This window comes from Gopherus evgoodei, chromosome 1 (genome assembly GCF_007399415.2).
Source record: "Gopherus evgoodei ecotype Sinaloan lineage chromosome 1, rGopEvg1_v1.p, whole genome shotgun sequence".
Lineage (NCBI taxonomy): Eukaryota > Metazoa > Chordata > Testudines > Testudinidae > Gopherus > Gopherus evgoodei.
In genome coordinates this window covers 99,739,477-99,758,814 of record NC_044322.1, presented here as the reverse complement: position 1 = coordinate 99,758,814, position 19,338 = coordinate 99,739,477, and the positions used below count along the sequence as shown (strand labels likewise).

Sequence of the window (19,338 nt, the reverse complement as noted above, 5' to 3'; positions counted from 1 at the left end):
GTGCTTACAACAAAGCTGCAGAAAAACTTACCACAAACCTAGAATCAAAATGACAAAAACTGTCCAGAATGTATTCTATAAAGCATACACAGCTTCAGCAAACCCTGTCAAAAATTCAAGTTAGGAAGAAACTCACTCATAACTTGGCTCATCTTTTGACCATACAAAACAGCACATAACTATTTAATCACATTTCAAAACAGATAGGCTTCTAAGATGAACTTTCAAAGTGCTTCTGGCTTAATGTGTCTTGATATTCATGTGTATACTTACAAAAGTAGATAAAGAAGGGGTGAGTTTTGGAAATCTGTTCATATATCTAGGTACTTATCTAGCTAAGTATCTGAGCTGCTTCTGCACCTGTAGAAGTAGCCTGAAAGGTAGCAAAAATCAGGGGGGGGGGTTCTTTTTCCTTTGTCTCTCACATGAAAATGTAAGAGCGGATTGTGGAAAAGTAAGATGAAGATTGGGTTTTGCATTAAGCTCTAAAAGCTCTGAGGATAGTAGCCATTCTTACTTCTTGAGGGAGTGAGTTCCGTAATTTAGGTCCAGCTCGTGTGAAAGGTCCATATGTCTCTCTCTTTGGTTTCATATTTCCACTGCAATGGATGTGTTGGAAGGTCATAGTCACAAAGGCATAATCAATCTCTCAGGTAACCGGGGCAATACCAAGGAGTACTATGAATAGAAAGAGAGCCCCTGAACTGGACTCTATTCAGTGAAGAGCCAGCACAAAGCATGGAGCAGTGGAGTGATGTGTTCACGGTGACCTGTGCTGAATGGCAGACAGTCAGCTGAGTTTTGTTCCAGTTATTTGGCTTCATTCCCAGATGTGATCCTGCTGATGCCTATTAAAGTAGAAAGAGCTGGTACACAAACATTAACCCAGTTATGAGCCTGGTGCTGCAAGGCGCTGAGCCCCCCCTATGAAATGCCAAGTGTCCTCAATTCTGTTTGATTTCAGTGGGATTTGAGGGCTCTCAGTCCCTCACAAAAAATGTTTAGCACTTCGTAGGATTTGACCCAAATGTGCCCAAATATCTCATTTACTTGCAGATTCACAAACTGTTAGGGGCCATCATCATAACATCGTAACAATGATCCATCTAACCCAACATCCTGCATCCAGCAATGGGCCAGTGTCAGGTGCTTTGGACAAAGGTGCAAGAAACTTGATAATGGAATGATTTGCCCACAGAGGAAGTTTCTTCCTAACCCTCTTAATTAGTGGCTGATGTATGCCCTGAAAAATTAGAGTTAATGGCTCTGATTCAGCAAAACATTTAACCACCTTCTAAACTTCAAATCAGGCTTAAGTCTATCCCTGTTCATCCAAGCACTTATGCATGTGCTATAGCTGGTACTAAACTCACTGCTTATCTGCTTTAGCTGGTACAAAACTCACTGCTTATCAAGTCACCATGAATTCATCACCCTAGTGCTCTACTCTCTGCATTGGCTCCCCCTAGAATACAGAGTCCAATTCAAAGTCTCTGTCTTAATATTCATCACTGTTAATTAATATGAAGAACATGCTGAGGCAAAGCATCTATCTCCCACACATTTTTATTCTGTCTAGTGTAACCAGGATTGTTCTCATGATCCACACTCAGCTGAATCTTTTTGAATCCTTCTCAGAGGGCTTGAAAGATGTCTTGTAACAATATCTTGTGACAGTGAGTTCCACAGACTATGTATTGTTGAAAATGTCTTTGTGTCTCTATTTTTTTTATTTAAAAGGGTAAATAGGAGTCCCCAATCTACCTTGTCCATGCCATTCATTATTTTGTATTCTATCATGTCCCTTCTTATTCACCTTCTTTGTAATTAAACCAAACTAAACAGTACTAAGCTTTTCATTCTCTCCGCAGATAGAAGTCTTTCCTCTAATCATTTTCATCCTTTAGTGCTGGACCACTTTCTTTCTCTTCGATATATTTTCAAGATAGGGTGATCAGAACGGAACACAGAATTCAAGGTTAGAACACACCTTTTTTATTGTGGTAGTATGCTATATCTATTCAGTCCAACCCATTCTTTATACATCCTGATAATGCCGTTTGCTCTTCTAAGAGTTGCTGTTTATTGAGCAGATTTTTCTGAGCTGTCCACAATTATGCCCATTCCTTTTCCTTGAGTTGGCAACAAAAATGAGTAGCAGTGATGCATATGAATAGTAGAAATCATTCTTTCTAAAGAATTTATCAACATTGAATTTCATCTGTTGTCATGCTACCCATTTGCTTAACTTTGTTAGGCCTCTCTGGTACCACCTCACAGTCTTCTCTAATCTTGACTAATGTGAACAATGTTGTGTTATCTGCAAATGTTGCCCTTTCACAGGTCGCCCCCTCCCCATGCCCCATGTAAACAGGACTGTTTGGTTTTGGGTCTTATCCAGTTTCTTATCCATCACAGTGCTTTACCTCTCACATCATGATTACATAATTTCCTTGCTAGTATCTTGTATGGGGTTTTATCAGAGGCATTTTAAAACACCAAGTACATTACATCAACCAGTTTTCCACTATCCATTATTTTGGTGAACATGCTCAAAGAATTCTGATAGATTAGAGAGAAGCATGCTTTTCCTATATGGAAGCTGCATTGGTTTGGCCCTAGTGCAACGGTGGGCAGCCTGTGGCCCATGAGCTGCACGTTGCCCACCACTGCCCTCGTGTATCATGTTCACCTGAGTGGTTTTTTTAGTTTTTTTTTAATTATCATATCAACATGTTTTCTGGTACTGAAGTAAGTCTCGCTGGTCTATGATTCTGGGGGTTCTTCCTAGTGTCTTTTTTAAAAGATAGCTAAAACATTTACTATCATCTCTTAATGAAAGATTGCTTTTTGGTTTGGTTTGCATCTCAGTGACTTCATTCAGAACTCCTTTCAGAATACTCAAATGTGTGCCGTCTACTCTTCGTTCCAGTGTCTCCTATTCTGATGTGCAGTCACTTTCTTTTGTTAATTATTTCTCTGATTACTGCAAAAAGAAATCAGTAAATGTTATAAAAAGGGATGTTATTTTAAGAAAGTGGTTTTAATTGCAATGTTAAAATAGGCTTTGACACATTTTATAGCATATTTTAATGTTCCAATGTAGCGTCCATTAATGCAAATAATAAATAATAAAAATAATTGAAGTAAATGGAAAAAGACCCATTGACTTACATGGAATAGTTCTCACTGAGTTTCCCTTTCCCATGTTAATGATCACCTACTGTCAGAAGCCAATCTATCTCATAGGTAGGGCCCTACCAAATTCATGGTCATAGGATTTTGGTCAATTTCACAGTCATAGGATTTGAAAAATCTTAAATTTCATCATGGTGGATTTGATTTAAATCAAATCACTAGTCAGGAAGACTCGATTTAATCAAGGATTTCTACATAAAAATGCATTCTTGTTGGTTGTTATAACCTTAATACATATGCTTAATAACTCAGAGATAGATGTAGGTTTCATTTTTAGAAGGCACACATTATATATTTTTTAAATGATTTATTTTGAAAACTTTTCAGATTAGTTTTACAGCTACATCAGAAAATGAATGATTGTTTGGTTATTTCATTTACCGAAGGTAACTGAAGCAGATACTTATGAGGTCATGGGGTGGTGAACTATCTCCAATTCAACAAGTTAATCATTAATATTTGGAGGATTTTCTTGCCATGCTGCATTAGGAGGAGAACATCACCAGACAGACATTTAAATTGTTTTATTTAACTAAAACAACAACATTATGTATTGTGGATTTTTTTTCTTCAACAGCAAACATATAATATTTTAACAAAACAAGCATATGAATTTTTGAATTTAGTTAAACATTCAAGTTTTTTAAAACCAGGTTTGTTTTTGTTAAAATTGTTTTTAACTAAAATAGTTAAATGAAATATTTAAAAAACAAAAACAAAATTAAATCAACTATGTCAACCAGGTCAACATGAGAAATTTAAATATTAGCTTCTGCAGCGAACTCAGTCGTCTTCACCTTCATTTTCCTGTTTGTTCATAATCTGGAAAAGAAAAACAAGTTTTCCTGCTTTTTCAGGTCCCAAACAATTTCTCAATATGGAATGAATTAGATCAAAGGAAGAAAATATTCTTTCTACACCATCAGAAGAAGCTACTGCTGTTAAAAGTGAGATTATCACTTCAACAGACTCTAAATCCAAGTGCTTAACTGACTTCCATCAGTTCACTGGTGTGACTTTCTTTAAAATATCATCTGCAACCAAATATTTCTTGAATGGTTCACCCTTAGTTCTGAAGTTTATTATAGTTGGCATTATGGAGGAATGATTGCTGGACCTCCGTGTCCTAGCCAGCTCCTCTTCTTCGGCAGTAAAGCTTTCACCCTGGCACTGAGTATTGAGAATATTTGCAAGAAAATGAGCTGCAGACAGTGCTTGTCCCATTCGTTTTTTTAATGCTTGTAATTTAACTCCATAAGATTGGGTCCCTAATCCATGAACTCATTTACAAAACTTTTCTTAAACATTACATGAATATACACCTGTACCCCGATATAACACAACCCAATATAACACGAATTCAGATATAATGTGGTAAAGCAGCACTCTGGGGGGGCGGGGCTGCGCACTCTGGTGGATCAAAGCAAGTTCGATATAACGCGGTTTCACCTATAACGCGGTAAGATTTTTTGGCTTCCAAGGACAGCGTTCTATCAAGGTAGAGGTGTATTGTCTCATGCTATAGAATTGGAATTTATAATCCCTATTCCATGATGAGATATCTTTGAGCTATAATATATCTTAATTAAAACTATCCTTAGATAGGTTTTTTCCTCAAAAAGCATTTTATCAAAAAATCTGATTTAAATTAAAAAAAATCATTGATTTTTATCCATCCTGAATTTCATTATTTCAGCTATTTAAATCTGAAATTTCCCAATGTAGTAATTGTAGGGGTCCTGACACAAGAAGGAGTTCTGGGGGTGGGGGAGTCGCAAGGTTATTGTAGGGGGGCTGCAACACTACTAACCTTACTTCTGCACTGCTGCTCGTGGTGCCGCTGCCTTCAGAGCTGGGCAGCTGGAGAGTGGTGGCTGCTGGCCGGGAGCCCAGCTCTGAAGGCAAAGCCACCACCATCAGCAGCACAGAATTAAGGATGTCATGGTATGGTATTGTCACCCTTACTTCTGCACTGCTGCTTGCAGAGCTGGGCCCTCAGTCAGCAGCCACCACTTTCCAGCCACCCAGCTCTGAAGGCAGCAGTGCAAAAGTAAGGGTGGTCTGGTATGGTATTGCTGCTCTTACTTCTCCGCTGCTGCTGGTGGGGCACCACACCCAGCTCTGAAGGTAGCGCAGAACTAAGGATGGCAATACTGTATCCCCTCGCCCCCTTAAAATAAACATGTGACACACACACACCGCAACACCCTTTTGGGTCAGGACCCCCAATTTGAGAGACACTGGTCTCCCCATAGAAATCTGTATAGCATAGGGCAAAAGCATGCAAAAGACCAGAGTTCAGAGTGGTGGGGGACCAGATAGATTTCACAGTCTGTGACGTGTTTTTCATGGCCATGAATTTGGTAGGGCCCTACTCATAGGGACTTAATTCTGGATATAGTGTTCTTGTGACTTAAGATATTAGGACAAATGATGCAGCTGCATTCTGTCGTCTTCCAGAGTATTCTAACTTTTCCTTTTCTAATTATTAACCTGGTCTCTGACTTATCATATTACCTATGAATATAGTAGAAAATAACAGAACATAGTAGAACATGAGTATAGTAGTTCCAAAGCTGAAACTGGAGTTTGCATTTTGAAAAATAAATAATGCACCCAATAGTAGTGTTATCTGTATTTTTCTAAATTAATCTTTGCAGAAAGTTTTTGTAAATCGATCACCAGATTGTTTAGTTACTCTTCCTTCACTGAGTTTCTCACCTGTGTCCTAGAATTACAGCTTGCTTATAAAGCCACTAAATTAAACAGAGTTTAATTCTTCAGTCTTAACTATTCAGGTGAATCACAAGATATTGCAGAAATCCAGCTGTGACATTCAGAAAGGCCATTAAAACAATTTATCTGCTATTATGAGAATGTCTTATGATTCTTTCATTTTTCTTCTCAGTCTTAATTTTTAAAAAAATTCATTTTGTCCTGTCTGTTCTCATTCCAGGTTTTCTAATTAAGTTAATATTTTAAAAATGTAGTGAAAATATTTCAGGTTCCTGTCTGGAAAGGAACCAATAGACCTCTTCCTATATTATGAATTTTGAAAGGTTTCACTTCATGTTTTCAGCAAAACTAATCTGTGGCTAGTAGTTGATATGTCCAGTCCATCAAATTACAGAATACTGAAAAAGTCAAGCTTTGCTAAACACATTCTCACAATTCAAAGTGTGTGTGTGTGTGTGTGTGTGTGTGTGTGTAATCAGCACATATACTTCACACCGCTGACTACGATTGTCTTGAGAACAGAAGAAGGAACAACATTAATTCATATGAAACTGTTCTTACTACGGTCTTTCTCTGGCCTTTAGTATTTTTAAAGTGCTGATCACCATAGCAGAAGGCATCATATCCAAATTTCTATCTGAAAAAAGACCTATCTGCCTTCCCTATATTAAATTGTATTCTGAGGGGAGACCAATCTTCATAGTTATCATCCAATAGAAATGAAATTTAGAGACTAAATTTCTGGTGCTCTTTGGATTCCATAATTAATCCACCCCTTTTCGCTTCAGTGTTCTACTTCCTCAGTGTTTCACTTGAAATTTTTAAGGCTTTGGTGCAAAACACCAATTATCCAGATCACTTTCCCTCTGTTTCTGTAACGAGAGAGAATGCAGATGTGTCAGATCTTGGTATGGCAGTTCACAGGAGGGAAGAATGCCAGTTCTGTAACATGGGTCCCCCGACCCCATAGAAGTGCCTCCATGGGGATCAGGTTCTGTGAGTAAAGAGGAGGTAAGATTTAAGGGTGGCAGAAATGCTACTCCTTCCAAGTCCTGAGGGCCATCATGAATTAACCGTAACCTTGTCAGCATAATCATCACTCTCTCACTTCTGGTAATGTTCCAGGGAACTCTCGGTTGCATGGCTTCTGTAGGAGCCATGTTGCTATGGAGGGCTAAAGAAGGAGTCAGAGCTTTAAGGGTCTTGAAGGTGCCACGGGGCTAGGGGCAAACTCCTTTGTCATCCCACTCAGTCGATGGAGAGAGTCAAGCCCTGCCTCCTTGTTGGAATGATCTGATGGAAATTCACTTTCTTGGCTGCTCTGCGAGGACAGTCTTGTCTCGGGGCTAGATTAAAATGCAGATAGGCCCCAAAAGAGCCTAGGCAGGTTAGGTGCCCAATTCCTTTTGATTTAAATGGGATTTAGGTGCTTAACCAGCTTAGGTGTTCTAAGAGATCCCACCAGATGCCTACCTGCATCCTTAGGTGCCTAATTATCTTTGAGACTGTGACCCTAAATGTCTGGCTGTCTATCAGACTGTCTGTCTAGGTACTTATACTGTGCTCACCTCTGTGGTAGCTGAACTCCTCAAGCAAGAAACATATCAGCATATGCGCAATGTGCCCAGCCATCAAGAGCCAGTAGTTAGCCATCAGAATAAGTCAGTGGGCACCACGTGAATGGACACAAAAGGATCAATGTTACTTAACAAATAAATCATGTATTGATTTAAAGGATGATCTGCAAAACATCTTTGAGTGAGGTTGAAGGCGATGAGTCCCCAAAATGTAATTTAACATTGAATTATTAGCTTGTTTCTGCCCAAACTGGCATAAGATTTTCTCATTATTTGTTGAAAATAATGCTGATATATTACATGAACTCTTACATGTTTTCACTCTCAATACAGATTATATTTTTAAATAACAGATATAATATACAGCAGGCTCTTCATTCAGCTATGCTATATAAATTAAACCATCACTTGACATCTGCCAAACTCCCAAGTAAAACACACATGGTGGATGTTATTTTCTTGCTTGCATTCCCTAGGATAGAACAGAAAAATATTTCCATATGGTTCTACAGATGGGAAATAGTAAGTATGTTTAAAATATTGCATTGCTATTAACGTTACACAACTGCAAACTCCTCATGTTTAGAAGAACAATTCTGAGGTTACCATGGAAAAGTATATTACATCTACCGTATCAGTGGCTCCCAAAACATTCCATGGATTTATACTTCACTGTCCACTATGAATCCAGATCTTTTATTACAAAACACCCACTTGCACTAACCTTCATGCTTCTGTTAAGAACCTCCTGTTGGTGTAATATCAAAATTAATATCATGTAATTTGCACTTTCCCCAGCTCTGTAAAATTTAATATAAAAATAAATATTTCTGTGTAATTCTCTCTGTATGCTTTAAAATTTTGCTAGGACATATAAATATAGCAAAATCTGAATATTCAGTAGTAGTTTGCAATATTTAACATCACTGGACCTGATCGTTAGAGGGAGTCAATGGAACTATGCCATTTTACATGAGCCAAGGATCTGACCCATAATCATTAGATTTGATCTAGCATAATTAATAAATCAGTATTGTCCTGTGATGCCTTGATTTTTATTTCATGAACTAAGTCTGTTTATCCAGGAAGAACTGCCTTGGATTTTTAGAATGGTTTTTCAAAAATTAAAAAAATTGTTTACCATTAAAATATGTGCAGTACCCTTTTACAGCAGCATATGGCACTGCAGAGCAATATTGCTCTGTGATTATTGTTTTTTTAAACTGGCATATGCTATAATGGTTTGTTGCACGCACTTTGGGTAACTGACTCTTCCTAAGAAAAATGAAAGAATAAAAAGTCAGACTCACTATCAGGAGACAAACACCTACAAGATCTCTATCAAGCGTTCTTACAACTACAATACCCACCTGCTGAAGTGAAGAAACAGATTGATAGAGCCAGAAGAGTACCCAGAAGTCACCTACTACAGGACAGACCCAACAAAGAAAGTAACAGAACGCCACTAGCCATCACCTACAGCCCCCAACTAATATCTGTACCTCGCATCATCAAGGATCTACAACCTATCCTGAAGAACGATCCATCACTCTCACAGATCTTGGGAGACAGGCCAGTCTTCGCTTACAGAGAGCCCTCCAACCTGAAGCAAATACTCACCAGCAACCACACACCACGCAACAAAAACACTAACCCAGGAACCTATCCTTGCAACAAAGCCGATGCCAACTCTGTCCACATATCTATTCAGGGGACACCATCATAGGACCTAATCACATCAGCCACACTATCAGAGGCTCGTTCACCTGCACATCTACCAATGCCATCATGTGCCAGCAATGTCCCTCTGCCATGTACACTGGCCAAACAGTCTCTACATAAAAGAATAAATGGACACAAATCAGACATCAAGAATTATAATATTCAAAAACCAATCGGAGAACACTTCAGTCTCCCTGGTCACTCGATTAGAGACCTAAAAGTCGCAATATTACAACAAAAAAATTTCAAAAACAGACTCCAACGAGAGAGAGCTGAATTGGAATTAATTTGCAAAATGAACACCATTAAAGTAGGCTTCAGTAAAGACTGGGAGTGGATGGGTCGTTACACAAAATAAAACTATTTCCCCATGTTTATTCCCACACGCACACTGTTCATCACAACTTCTTGTCAACTGCTGCAAATGGACTATTTTGATTACCACTACAAAAAGTTTTTTTCTCTCCTGCTGGTAATAGCTCACCTTAACTGATCACTCTCATTAGAGTGTGTATGGTAACACCCATTGTTTCATCTTCTCTGTGTATATATATATATCTTCCTACTGTATTTTCCACTGCATGCATCCAATGGAGTGGGCTGTAGCCCACAAAAGCTTATGCTCAGATAAATTTGTTAACAGTCTCTAAGGTGCCACAAGTACTCCTGTTCTTTTTGCAGATACAGACTAACACGGATGCTACTCTGAAACCTATCAGGATTGAGTAATTCTGGCTGTTTTAAATCCACTCTGTCAGTGACAGTAGTGAAATGTGCCAGCACTTATTGAAGAAACATTAGAGACAGATCAATAATTTCTTAATTCTGTGTTCTCAGGCAGCACCTGCACTAATAAATTCTTGGGAATCTGAGAATCAAAAGAAGAGCCCTGGTAATGGTTTCCTAGTAGTGTGTGTTTTCCATGACATCCATCTAAAATCTTTTTATTGATGAAGCTTTAAGAGTGGTTTGCTGATGTGCCACAGTTGCTCCACTCCGAATAAAGTAACCTGCAGGAGTTCTTTAAAATAAAAGTTCTTAAGAACATATTTAACAATAATCAGATGTTGTAGGCAAAAGCAGGGAACTGTCTTCCATTGAGAAATAATAATGCAATACATTAAAGGTTATATAACACTGTTGTCATTGCACTGTTCACCTTTATGGGCTGTATAAATAACAAACAAATAAATAATAAATAACCATATACTTAGTGAGTCTTCACAGCATTTTACAATATATAATAAAAGAAAACAGCAGGCTAAATCAGTGTAACCTAAAATAAACTTAATAGAGTATAATATACTTACTTAAATCTATATCATGTGATCAAGTATTCTCTTTTCTACATTAAAACCACTAATAATTTCCTCTACATGATTCAGGAACTTTGCAGGCATCACAAGTTTTAATTGCCACACTCCTTATATGTACCAGCATGCTACATAAAGACATTATTAAATGAAACAACAATCATTAAACCGAAGTGTATGTCCTCACTTACAATGCTGTAGCATTTTGTCTGTGACACTATGTAAATTTGGACACTAAAGCAGGGAGCATCTTGATTTAATTATCTAATATAGAAAAAAACTTAAGAAAAACTTTGAAACCTGGAAATATACTGCACTTGCAAAAAAGGCTAATGTCATTCTGGGGTGTATTAACAGGAGTGTTATATGCAACACACAGGAAGTAACTGTCCCACTCTACTCAGCACTGTTGAGGCCTGAGCTGGAGTACCCTGTCCAATTCATGCATCATGATCACTGTCACCCAAATTGCCTTCCAACTTCAGATTTGCTACCAATTGTTCCCTAGTGGTCAGAATCAAGTCTAAAATGGCTGTTCTTTAGTTACTTATACCACTTTCTGAAACAAACAGTTGTCTCCAATACATTCCAAGAACGTATTGGAAATTTTGTGTTTTGCTGCATTACTTTTCCAGCAGATGTCTTGCTACTACTGGGTACTACCAGGTCTTGTGTTTTGGATATTCTTGCTATTTGTTCTAGAAATGCCTCATCCACCTCCTCTTTCTGATTTGTTGGTCTACAGTAGACCCCTACTATGATGTCACCCCTATTTTTAGCCCTTCTGTCTTGACCCAGAGATTTTCAACTGATCAACAAGTGTATATATTCTTGATGTAGAATGCAACATCACCTCTGTTTTTGTTCTGCCCATCCTTCCTGAACAAGCTATACTCCTCTCTACCAATATTCCAGTTGTGAGACTTATCCCACCAAGTCTCTGTGATGCCAGTTCAGTTATAACTTAAATTATGTACTAATATTTCCTGTTTAACGTCCAGTTCTTCCTATATTCAACAATCCCAACACCTACTTTATTTTACTTAGGGAACACCAAGCTCTCCCCAAAAACAATGATCTTCCTGAAATGTTTCATGCACATCTCCCAGGTTTTCTGGGAAGATGAAGGTTCTCAAAAGTATGGTGCTTTGAAAATGTAGCTGTAATTTACTTTATAAAAATTATTCTTAAAAATAATCAACATTATTATTAGGTTGCACAGGTTAAAAGCATGCATGGGAAGGAGCTTACAAAACATAATATCTACACTTGAAAAGGGCAACTGTTTAGAAAAAAAATTACTGCTTTCAATGATATTATGCATCTCAACGGTATGGTTTTGCTCAAGAAAAGATAGAATCTTTCAAAACAGTGACATTTTACGGTCACCTGGCATATAGTAATGTATTTTAAGGACATAGAAAGTCTGTAAAATAAAGAAGTTTTACCATGAATCAGAATCAATTTGGACTTTGAGAGAAACAAAAATACTTGCTGCTTCAGTTTTTTTTACTACCAAAAAATATAGTCTTCTGAAGACCTGATGCCTATATCCCTAGGCCAAATACAAATGTATGAAACAAGCCCAATTAAATAGCTTTAAAGAGATGTGCCTAAAGATACTATTTCAGATTGGTCAAACATAGGGATGGGATTGCTAGAAGATCCTAAATTTTTCTCTGATTACTTAGAGGTTATAGAAATGATTCCTAAATAGCTGACATAGTCAAGTCTTGAGAGATGCCTAGGGCCCCATGTTCATCAAAGGTGCAGGCATGGATAAATTCCTCAGTTATGATTTATTCCTCTATTTAAAATGTTCTTTACTTGCAGATCACCTGGAACTTGCCGGGCCACATAGTAAAACATGGATTAGCAACAGTATCAGGGCACACATTTGACTATGGCAGAATCCAGTGGGAGCCATATTCCCAAGGATACAGAAACTGTAGAGCCAAAAAGGACACAGTTGCAGCCATACTGGGTGGCACTGGAGTTGGAGTCTCCTTATGTAATTTTTATGACATTGAGGGATTATATCTTAAAATTAACCCACTAACTGATTAATTTGGTAAAGCCATTGAAAAAGGAGGGGAGATTAGTTCTTTAACTTTGCAGCAGAAGGTGTCAATTATTAGCGATATGCACTCCAATGCGCAAACTTTGAAATGAATTAATATATCTGTAAATACTGTAATTAATTTGTTACATAATAATAATGTTTCTCAAGCAATTGTGTGCAGTATATATATTACTAAACTTGTTATGCATTCAGGAAATGTTCTATTCAGGAAATAAAAAAATTAACTGGTGGAATGGTCAAGTTAATTAAACAGCACACTTATATGGACCACACTAGTGGGAAAAGGAATTTACAATATTGGTAGGCTAGAATGTCCTGGATCCTAGGAACCACATGAAATTAGCAATTTGACTGTGCCAGTTATGATTGCTATTTCTATATGGATGGGGGCCCTAAAGATTTGGCATATGTTAAGAGCATGGGTACAATAGAGAATGGGACCCATAAACAGCATTATCCCAGTGTGAAGATGGCAACATGAGGATAAGAGGAAACAAGCACAACCTACTGTAAATGAATCAAGTACAAATGGTTCTTAGAGTGCTCGGTACGAATGAGCAGGACCACAAGCAAGGAAGGTTGGGCCCAAATAGTCATTAAAGAGAGAGTGAAGGAAGTGATACAGCCTGGAGAGACAGTATGTGCTCTTGGTTATCACAGCTTCTCAATGGGGACGACACCATGTCAGGGGAGCCTGGATGGATTTTGTCTGAACTTCACCTCTCTGACTCAGGGTGGAACCCATGCCGTATGGCCAAGTGTGCAGTTTAAGGAGAATGTGACAGAGGTTGTAACAGACAACACCAAGTGGAAGTCACTGGTGATCAATCTTTTTTCACCTAGACTTCCCTTGTCCATTAACACAACTGATTTAGTACAAGAGAAAATAGAGCCATTGGTACCCATTGCCCAAATAATAGCTGAGCAACAGGAAACTGGGGCAATACTGTACATGCAGTGGAAATACCCTGTTGGGCTGTACCAGAGGAGATGAGCTTGCACTCCCCTGGTTAGTACTTGGAGCCTAATATTAATAGTGGTTAAAATGATTACAGCTACTGTCGTCTTGGAAATGTGTTCTTGCCTGGTAAACTTTAAAAGGAAAGCACAAAAAGGCAGGACTTATGATATGAATGAAATGAATGCTAATATAAAAGAGAAAAAGATGGTGGAATGTAGGCCTGGCTTGACATGAGAGACAGGCTTATGGAAGTAAATAGATCAACAGGCTGAGAACAGAATGTTTGTGTTAACTGAGAGAGATAAAGGGGTCAGTGAGCTGAGACAGAATGTCTCAACTAGCTAAGATAAGTGGCAGAAATACCAAAGGAACCGTTTACAAAGAACAGGATATCAATGGACAAAATATGTTGGGAATTTAAAAACAAGGTAAAGAGTATTTTGAACGTGGACAGTGCATAAACAGAGCATGCTGTACGGGGATTGGTTCCTACAGAGTAACCAAGCCAGTCCCAAAAAGTGTGATGCAATGTATAGTAAATGCAATCAGATGTGTAAATGTATATAAAGAGGGTTTCTGTGTAACTTTGAACCTGTGATGTGCTCTAGTCTAGTCAGCTCAGTGTGGCATTTTTGTATGAGTGACAAAGTCTGGAGTCAAACTGAGTTCTTCGAAGCTGAGTGGAAAGAGGTCTTAGGGGGAATCCCAACAGTGCAGTGCTTGGGCTTGGCAATGTCTTTCTTGTGGTATGTTTGTGCCTTTATTCTAGCCTCCAGGAAGGCTTAAATAATCCTCACAAGATATGACTACCATTTACCAGGAGCAAGGAAGCAAACAAACAGAAACAAAGAAAAATGTCTGCTTATAAAAATGGTCTAATTAATCAAGTCCTCTCTCCCTAAAAACTAGCACAGCAGGGGAAAGGTGACTTAGAAAGGATAGGCCTGGCTGCCTCAGCCACTGAGGAAAGCTGGACTTTATGCTGCCTCCTTCTTCTCGCTTGGAAACAGCAGTAGAGCCCAGGATGTGGAGACAGATGACCAAGGCAGGGGGCCAGGCAGATCAAGCAGCAGCTTAAAAAGTTTTTGTGTTCTTACCTCCATTGTGGGAAGCAGTTCAGTGGGAATTGAATGGCAGTGATAAGGAGATCAGGTGTTTATACTCTCTCCATGTCTTCTCCCAGTACCAGCACAGAATGGAAAAGAACTGAATGAGACGGTGGTGGAAGCATATAGGCTCTATATTTTATCATTTATTCATTAGGTGATCATAATGGTCCTGTTTGGCCTTAAAATCAGTGAATTTATGTATTTTAGTTCATAGAAGAGTCATGGAAGTGTCAAAAGTCAGGGAAAGTTCAAGCTTCTCAAGTTTCTGTACATTTGAATAGACATATTTTGCATGTATATTGAAACTGCTTGGACCAATGCCCTAGGCCAGGGGCGGGCAAACTTTTTGGCCTGAGGGCCACATCAGGTTTTGGAAATTGTATGGAAGGCCGGTTAGGGGAGGGAATCATGGCCCAGCCCCCACCTCTTATCTGCCCCCCCAGGTCTCCTGCCCCATCCAACGCCCCCTGTTCCCTGATGGCCCCCCTAGGAAACACACCCTCACTCCCTGTCCCCTGACCACCCCTGAATCCCCCCCCGACTGCCCCCTGCTGCCCCATCCAACCCCTCTTCTCATTCCTGACTGGCCCCCCAAGACCCCTGCCCTCATTCAGCCCTCTATTCCCCCCCAACTGCCCCAACCCCTATCCACACCCCTGCCTGCTGACCACCACCCCAAACTCCCCTGCCATCTATTCAACTCCCCCTGTTTCCTGCCCCCTTATCATGCTGCCTAGAGCTCCGGTGGCTGGCAGTGCTACAGCCGCGCCACCCAGCTAAAGCTGGGCCACACCACCGCTGCCACACAGCTTAGAGAACCAGGTCAGGCCCGGCTCTGCAGCTGCGCTACCCCAGGAGCTCGCCACCCCGCCACCCAGAGCATTGCGCCAGTGGCGCAGTGAGATGAGGCTGTGGGAGAGAGGGAACAGTAAGGGCCGGGCCGAGGGGTAGCCTCTGAGACCAGGAGCTCAGGGGCCGGGCAGGACGGTCCCACAGGCCACATCCGTAGTTTGCCCACCTCTGATATAGGGCATGCAAGGTAGCCAGTGCAACAGTGCTGGAGGGAAGATCAAATTTTGATGCTCACCCTGTCTCCTCTTCCACAAATAGCACAGATGTGGGGAGGTCAGGCAATGGCAGAAAGAGGCTAGCACCTCAGGTATCACTGGAGATAGCAGTGAATCAGTCTGCACTTCGTGGAAAAGGCCACTTTGATCATTTTCCACCTCTTCTCACCTGGAGATGTCAACAGGAGATCAGTAATAGAGCAGCAGGGAAAATGTTGATTTTACGATGGAGGCCACTATGTTGTAATTTATGCTTGTCTATGAGCATGTGTTTTGTGCGGAAGTGTATATCACATAATGTGTTGACCGGTCAATCTGAAAATGCACTTAACCATTACTGTCGATATAGCAACTAAAATTGCACTGTCTTGTTTTATTTTATAGCTCCGTAAATCTGTTTTCAGCATCAGGGCAAGAAATCTTCTGGAAAAGGAGACAGCAATCAATAAAATCCTTAGGTAACAAACAGGAATAATTTGATTTTATGCTTTTTATCTTTTGGATGACAAATGAGTCTCATTAATGAGTAATGAATTATTTCTAATCTGTTTCTTCTGCATGAGTGCTAAAGTATTAAGTCAGTTTACAGTGTGTGCTTAATATTTGTGCCAGGGTATCTCTTTGCATTAAAAAAACACAACTTGTTTTTACCTCTTTGAGTAAATGATAATAACCGATGATACCATGCTCTGAAGGTATATTATTCATGGACACAGTGCCAAAAGAGGGATCGTGTTTTATAATATAGAGTCAAATTTTGGCTTTTTCCGCCTTTTCCCTTAGAATTAACCAAGATATCACTCTTCAAAAGCACTTCTATTTTGCACTCGTGCCTGGGAATTCCAGCACAATCTTTGCACAGGAACCCAAGTGGAGTACTCCTACCAAACACATAAGTAAGCTATGCAAGATAGCACAGAGAGAAGACCTGTAGATTATTAACTCTGTGGGACTGATTGTAGACACCTTACAATAGTGATCACATGCAAAAGTAGTCCCAGCACATGCTCAGCAACATGGGAAAGGATACACTGTCATGGTCCTATGTGTCTCAGAGGAGCAAGAATCATGTCATAAAATTATTCCCTGAGTTCTCCCCTTGCTACAGCTTTTCATGCCAGTTTTTGTTTTACATTGTTTAAATTGGTATTATTAACATTCAAATCATATGTAAAATCTGTGCCAACAATTTATAGAGCATTAGTTTGTTGCTGCCTACAGTTGTGTGTCATCAAAGTTTGCACACTTACAATATATATTGTAAACTACCACTAATAGGGAAATAGAAGTACAAATCAGGAATAACTGATTAGAAAAATACAGTTGTGAAATGAGAATAAATATTGCAATGCTTTCGTGAAGAGCACTCCAGTATGAAATTACAGGAGTTCAGTGCAAGTCCTGAACTGTGAATATTGTTGAAGAGTGCCTCATAATTACATACAATTTGAGAAAAAATTATAGCAGCCACCGTTTGTTGTTGTTTTTAATATTCCTAGAGAATAAGTAACAGTAAATGCCATAGAGATTAACACAACTTTAGCGGTCTTTAAAAACTATGGTAAATGTGACCAATTAGCAATTCAACTGGATATGCTTTGTCAAGATGTGACTGCAAGGCCAAAAGTATTCATTGCAAATGAAACTTGGGATTCTTTTAATACGCATTTCAGTTACCTAAGTGTCTCTTGGTTTTATAGAAGTTGCCCCATGGAGAAATGAGTACAGTTTCTGCACACTAGTCAAAAGCCTTACAATACATTTTTATATATTGGCTTCTCAGCAGCATTTGATGAAAACACACAGGTTGCTGATTTATAATCATGAAATTCCACTGACTCCAGTGGGGTTACACAAAGCGTCAGTCAGCTCAAAGTTCAGCTCAGACAGTATCCCATAGGAAATCCACTCATGGGCTGCTTTTATCTTTTTAAGGCTCCATTCTTCCAGATGCAAGAATAATTCATGTAGAACAAAGGAAACTGTACAACTGAAACTCACAGAGTTTCCTATGAATTCTTTTATCACAATAGTGAGGTTTCCTTCCCTCAGAAGAAGTCAGCAGTTCTGCTCTCAGAACCTTTGGATTCCTGGTAATTTATCTGGCTCTCACGGCAAGGGGCAGCCACACAGATCCTCCTTGTTTCTGCTTTGCTAGTAGCCTGCTCCCACTTTTCCCTTCAGAGCATGGCATCTGCAGAATCTATGCTTCCAAGGTCTCGCTGGGAACATTTGACCCTGGAATCCCCTCCTCAGGGACAGTTTCACAGGACAGCGGAACAAGCAGTCCTAATTTATATTCACCACCAGGTGCTTACTCATCCAGATTTGCAAAATCAAACTTCCTTGGAGACCTTGTGGGGAAGTTTTGATGGTAAGGGGATCCTGCCCCTGGGGCAAAATGTTTGCTGGCACATCTGCCTTTTACACACAAACAGAGAATGCATAGAGCCTTCAAATAGTAATAGTCTCAAGAGTGTAGCTTATTCATGAACAAAGAAGCAGCCTCCTTGTGAGCAAGAGGAACAGGTAGCTTTCTTGGCAATGAATAACTGCCTCAAACTGTTTCCATACTCTGCTGATTCCGATGATTCCATTTCTATACTATAGTTACTGGGCCCACCATAGGTGTCACAGCTTCGGTATTAACATGCTAACATAAGAAATCATTTTCCCAACGTATGGGATGGATTTGCTGGTGCAGAAAGTCACTAAATATGAGGTTTTTTGTGACAGTGGAGCCTCAAAGAGGGATCTTGAAAAACATGGGTGTGAAATGTGATAAAATGTCACAGCTAAACCCGAGCATACTGGTCACAGGAAGCAGAGAAACTCAAATTTGCATGAAGATTATGGTTTTTCTTTTTACTGATCACAACTACTATGTTTTTATCATTAATAAAAGTAGCTGCGACATTTGAATTTCAGCTACATTATAGACCAGACAGTGGAAGAAGTGATCTTTGTACCTAAAACACTGAGTAATAGTTGAAGTTGACCCTTCTCTAAAGATTCCCACCAAAAGGCTTTTACTCGTTGTCTGTATGGATGAAGGTGGGTTTACGTGCTTCTATACATTAAAACTGCTCTGGAACAACTTCTGTTTGCTCAAATTATTTTAACAAAAAAACTTTTAATTCTGTTCTGACTGCTTTATGCTTTGTGCTGCCTTTTTTGTCCTTCTTACCCACCCTTACTGAAGAATATTTCTATCAAATTCTAAATATTTTAACATAAACAAGAAAGAGTGTAAATTGTACACAATGGGATGAATTCCATCTTTGTGCATCTCTTGAATGATCACTTAATGCTCCCATTGGTGGCAACTCTTCCAAGGTCAGAACCTGGGACCAAATGAAATGGAATTGAAGATGACACCCAGCATCAGTTATGGATTAATTATCATCTGGAATATCAAAGTCTAGAAAAATAGCTTTTGTAAAGACTAATAAAATTGCCTCTGTCTGCCACCAGAGCCAGCATCATGGATGCCAGCTAAATATCTGTCTGATTCCCAGAATCATTCATCACCTTTATGTTTTATATAATAATTACCAGTCATTCCTGATGAG

At 39.3% G+C, this 19,338-nt stretch overlaps 1 protein-coding gene across 1 annotated transcript in view; it reads left to right on the top strand.

The window, feature by feature from the left end:
- The window catches only part of NALCN (sodium leak channel, non-selective), a 335,712-nt gene that overhangs the window by 256,045 nt on the left and 60,329 nt on the right, over positions 1–19,338 (top strand). The window contains 1 exon segment of the mRNA XM_030568085.1: positions 16,151–16,224. Coding sequence (XP_030423945.1) covers positions 16,151–16,224 — 74 coding nt within the window.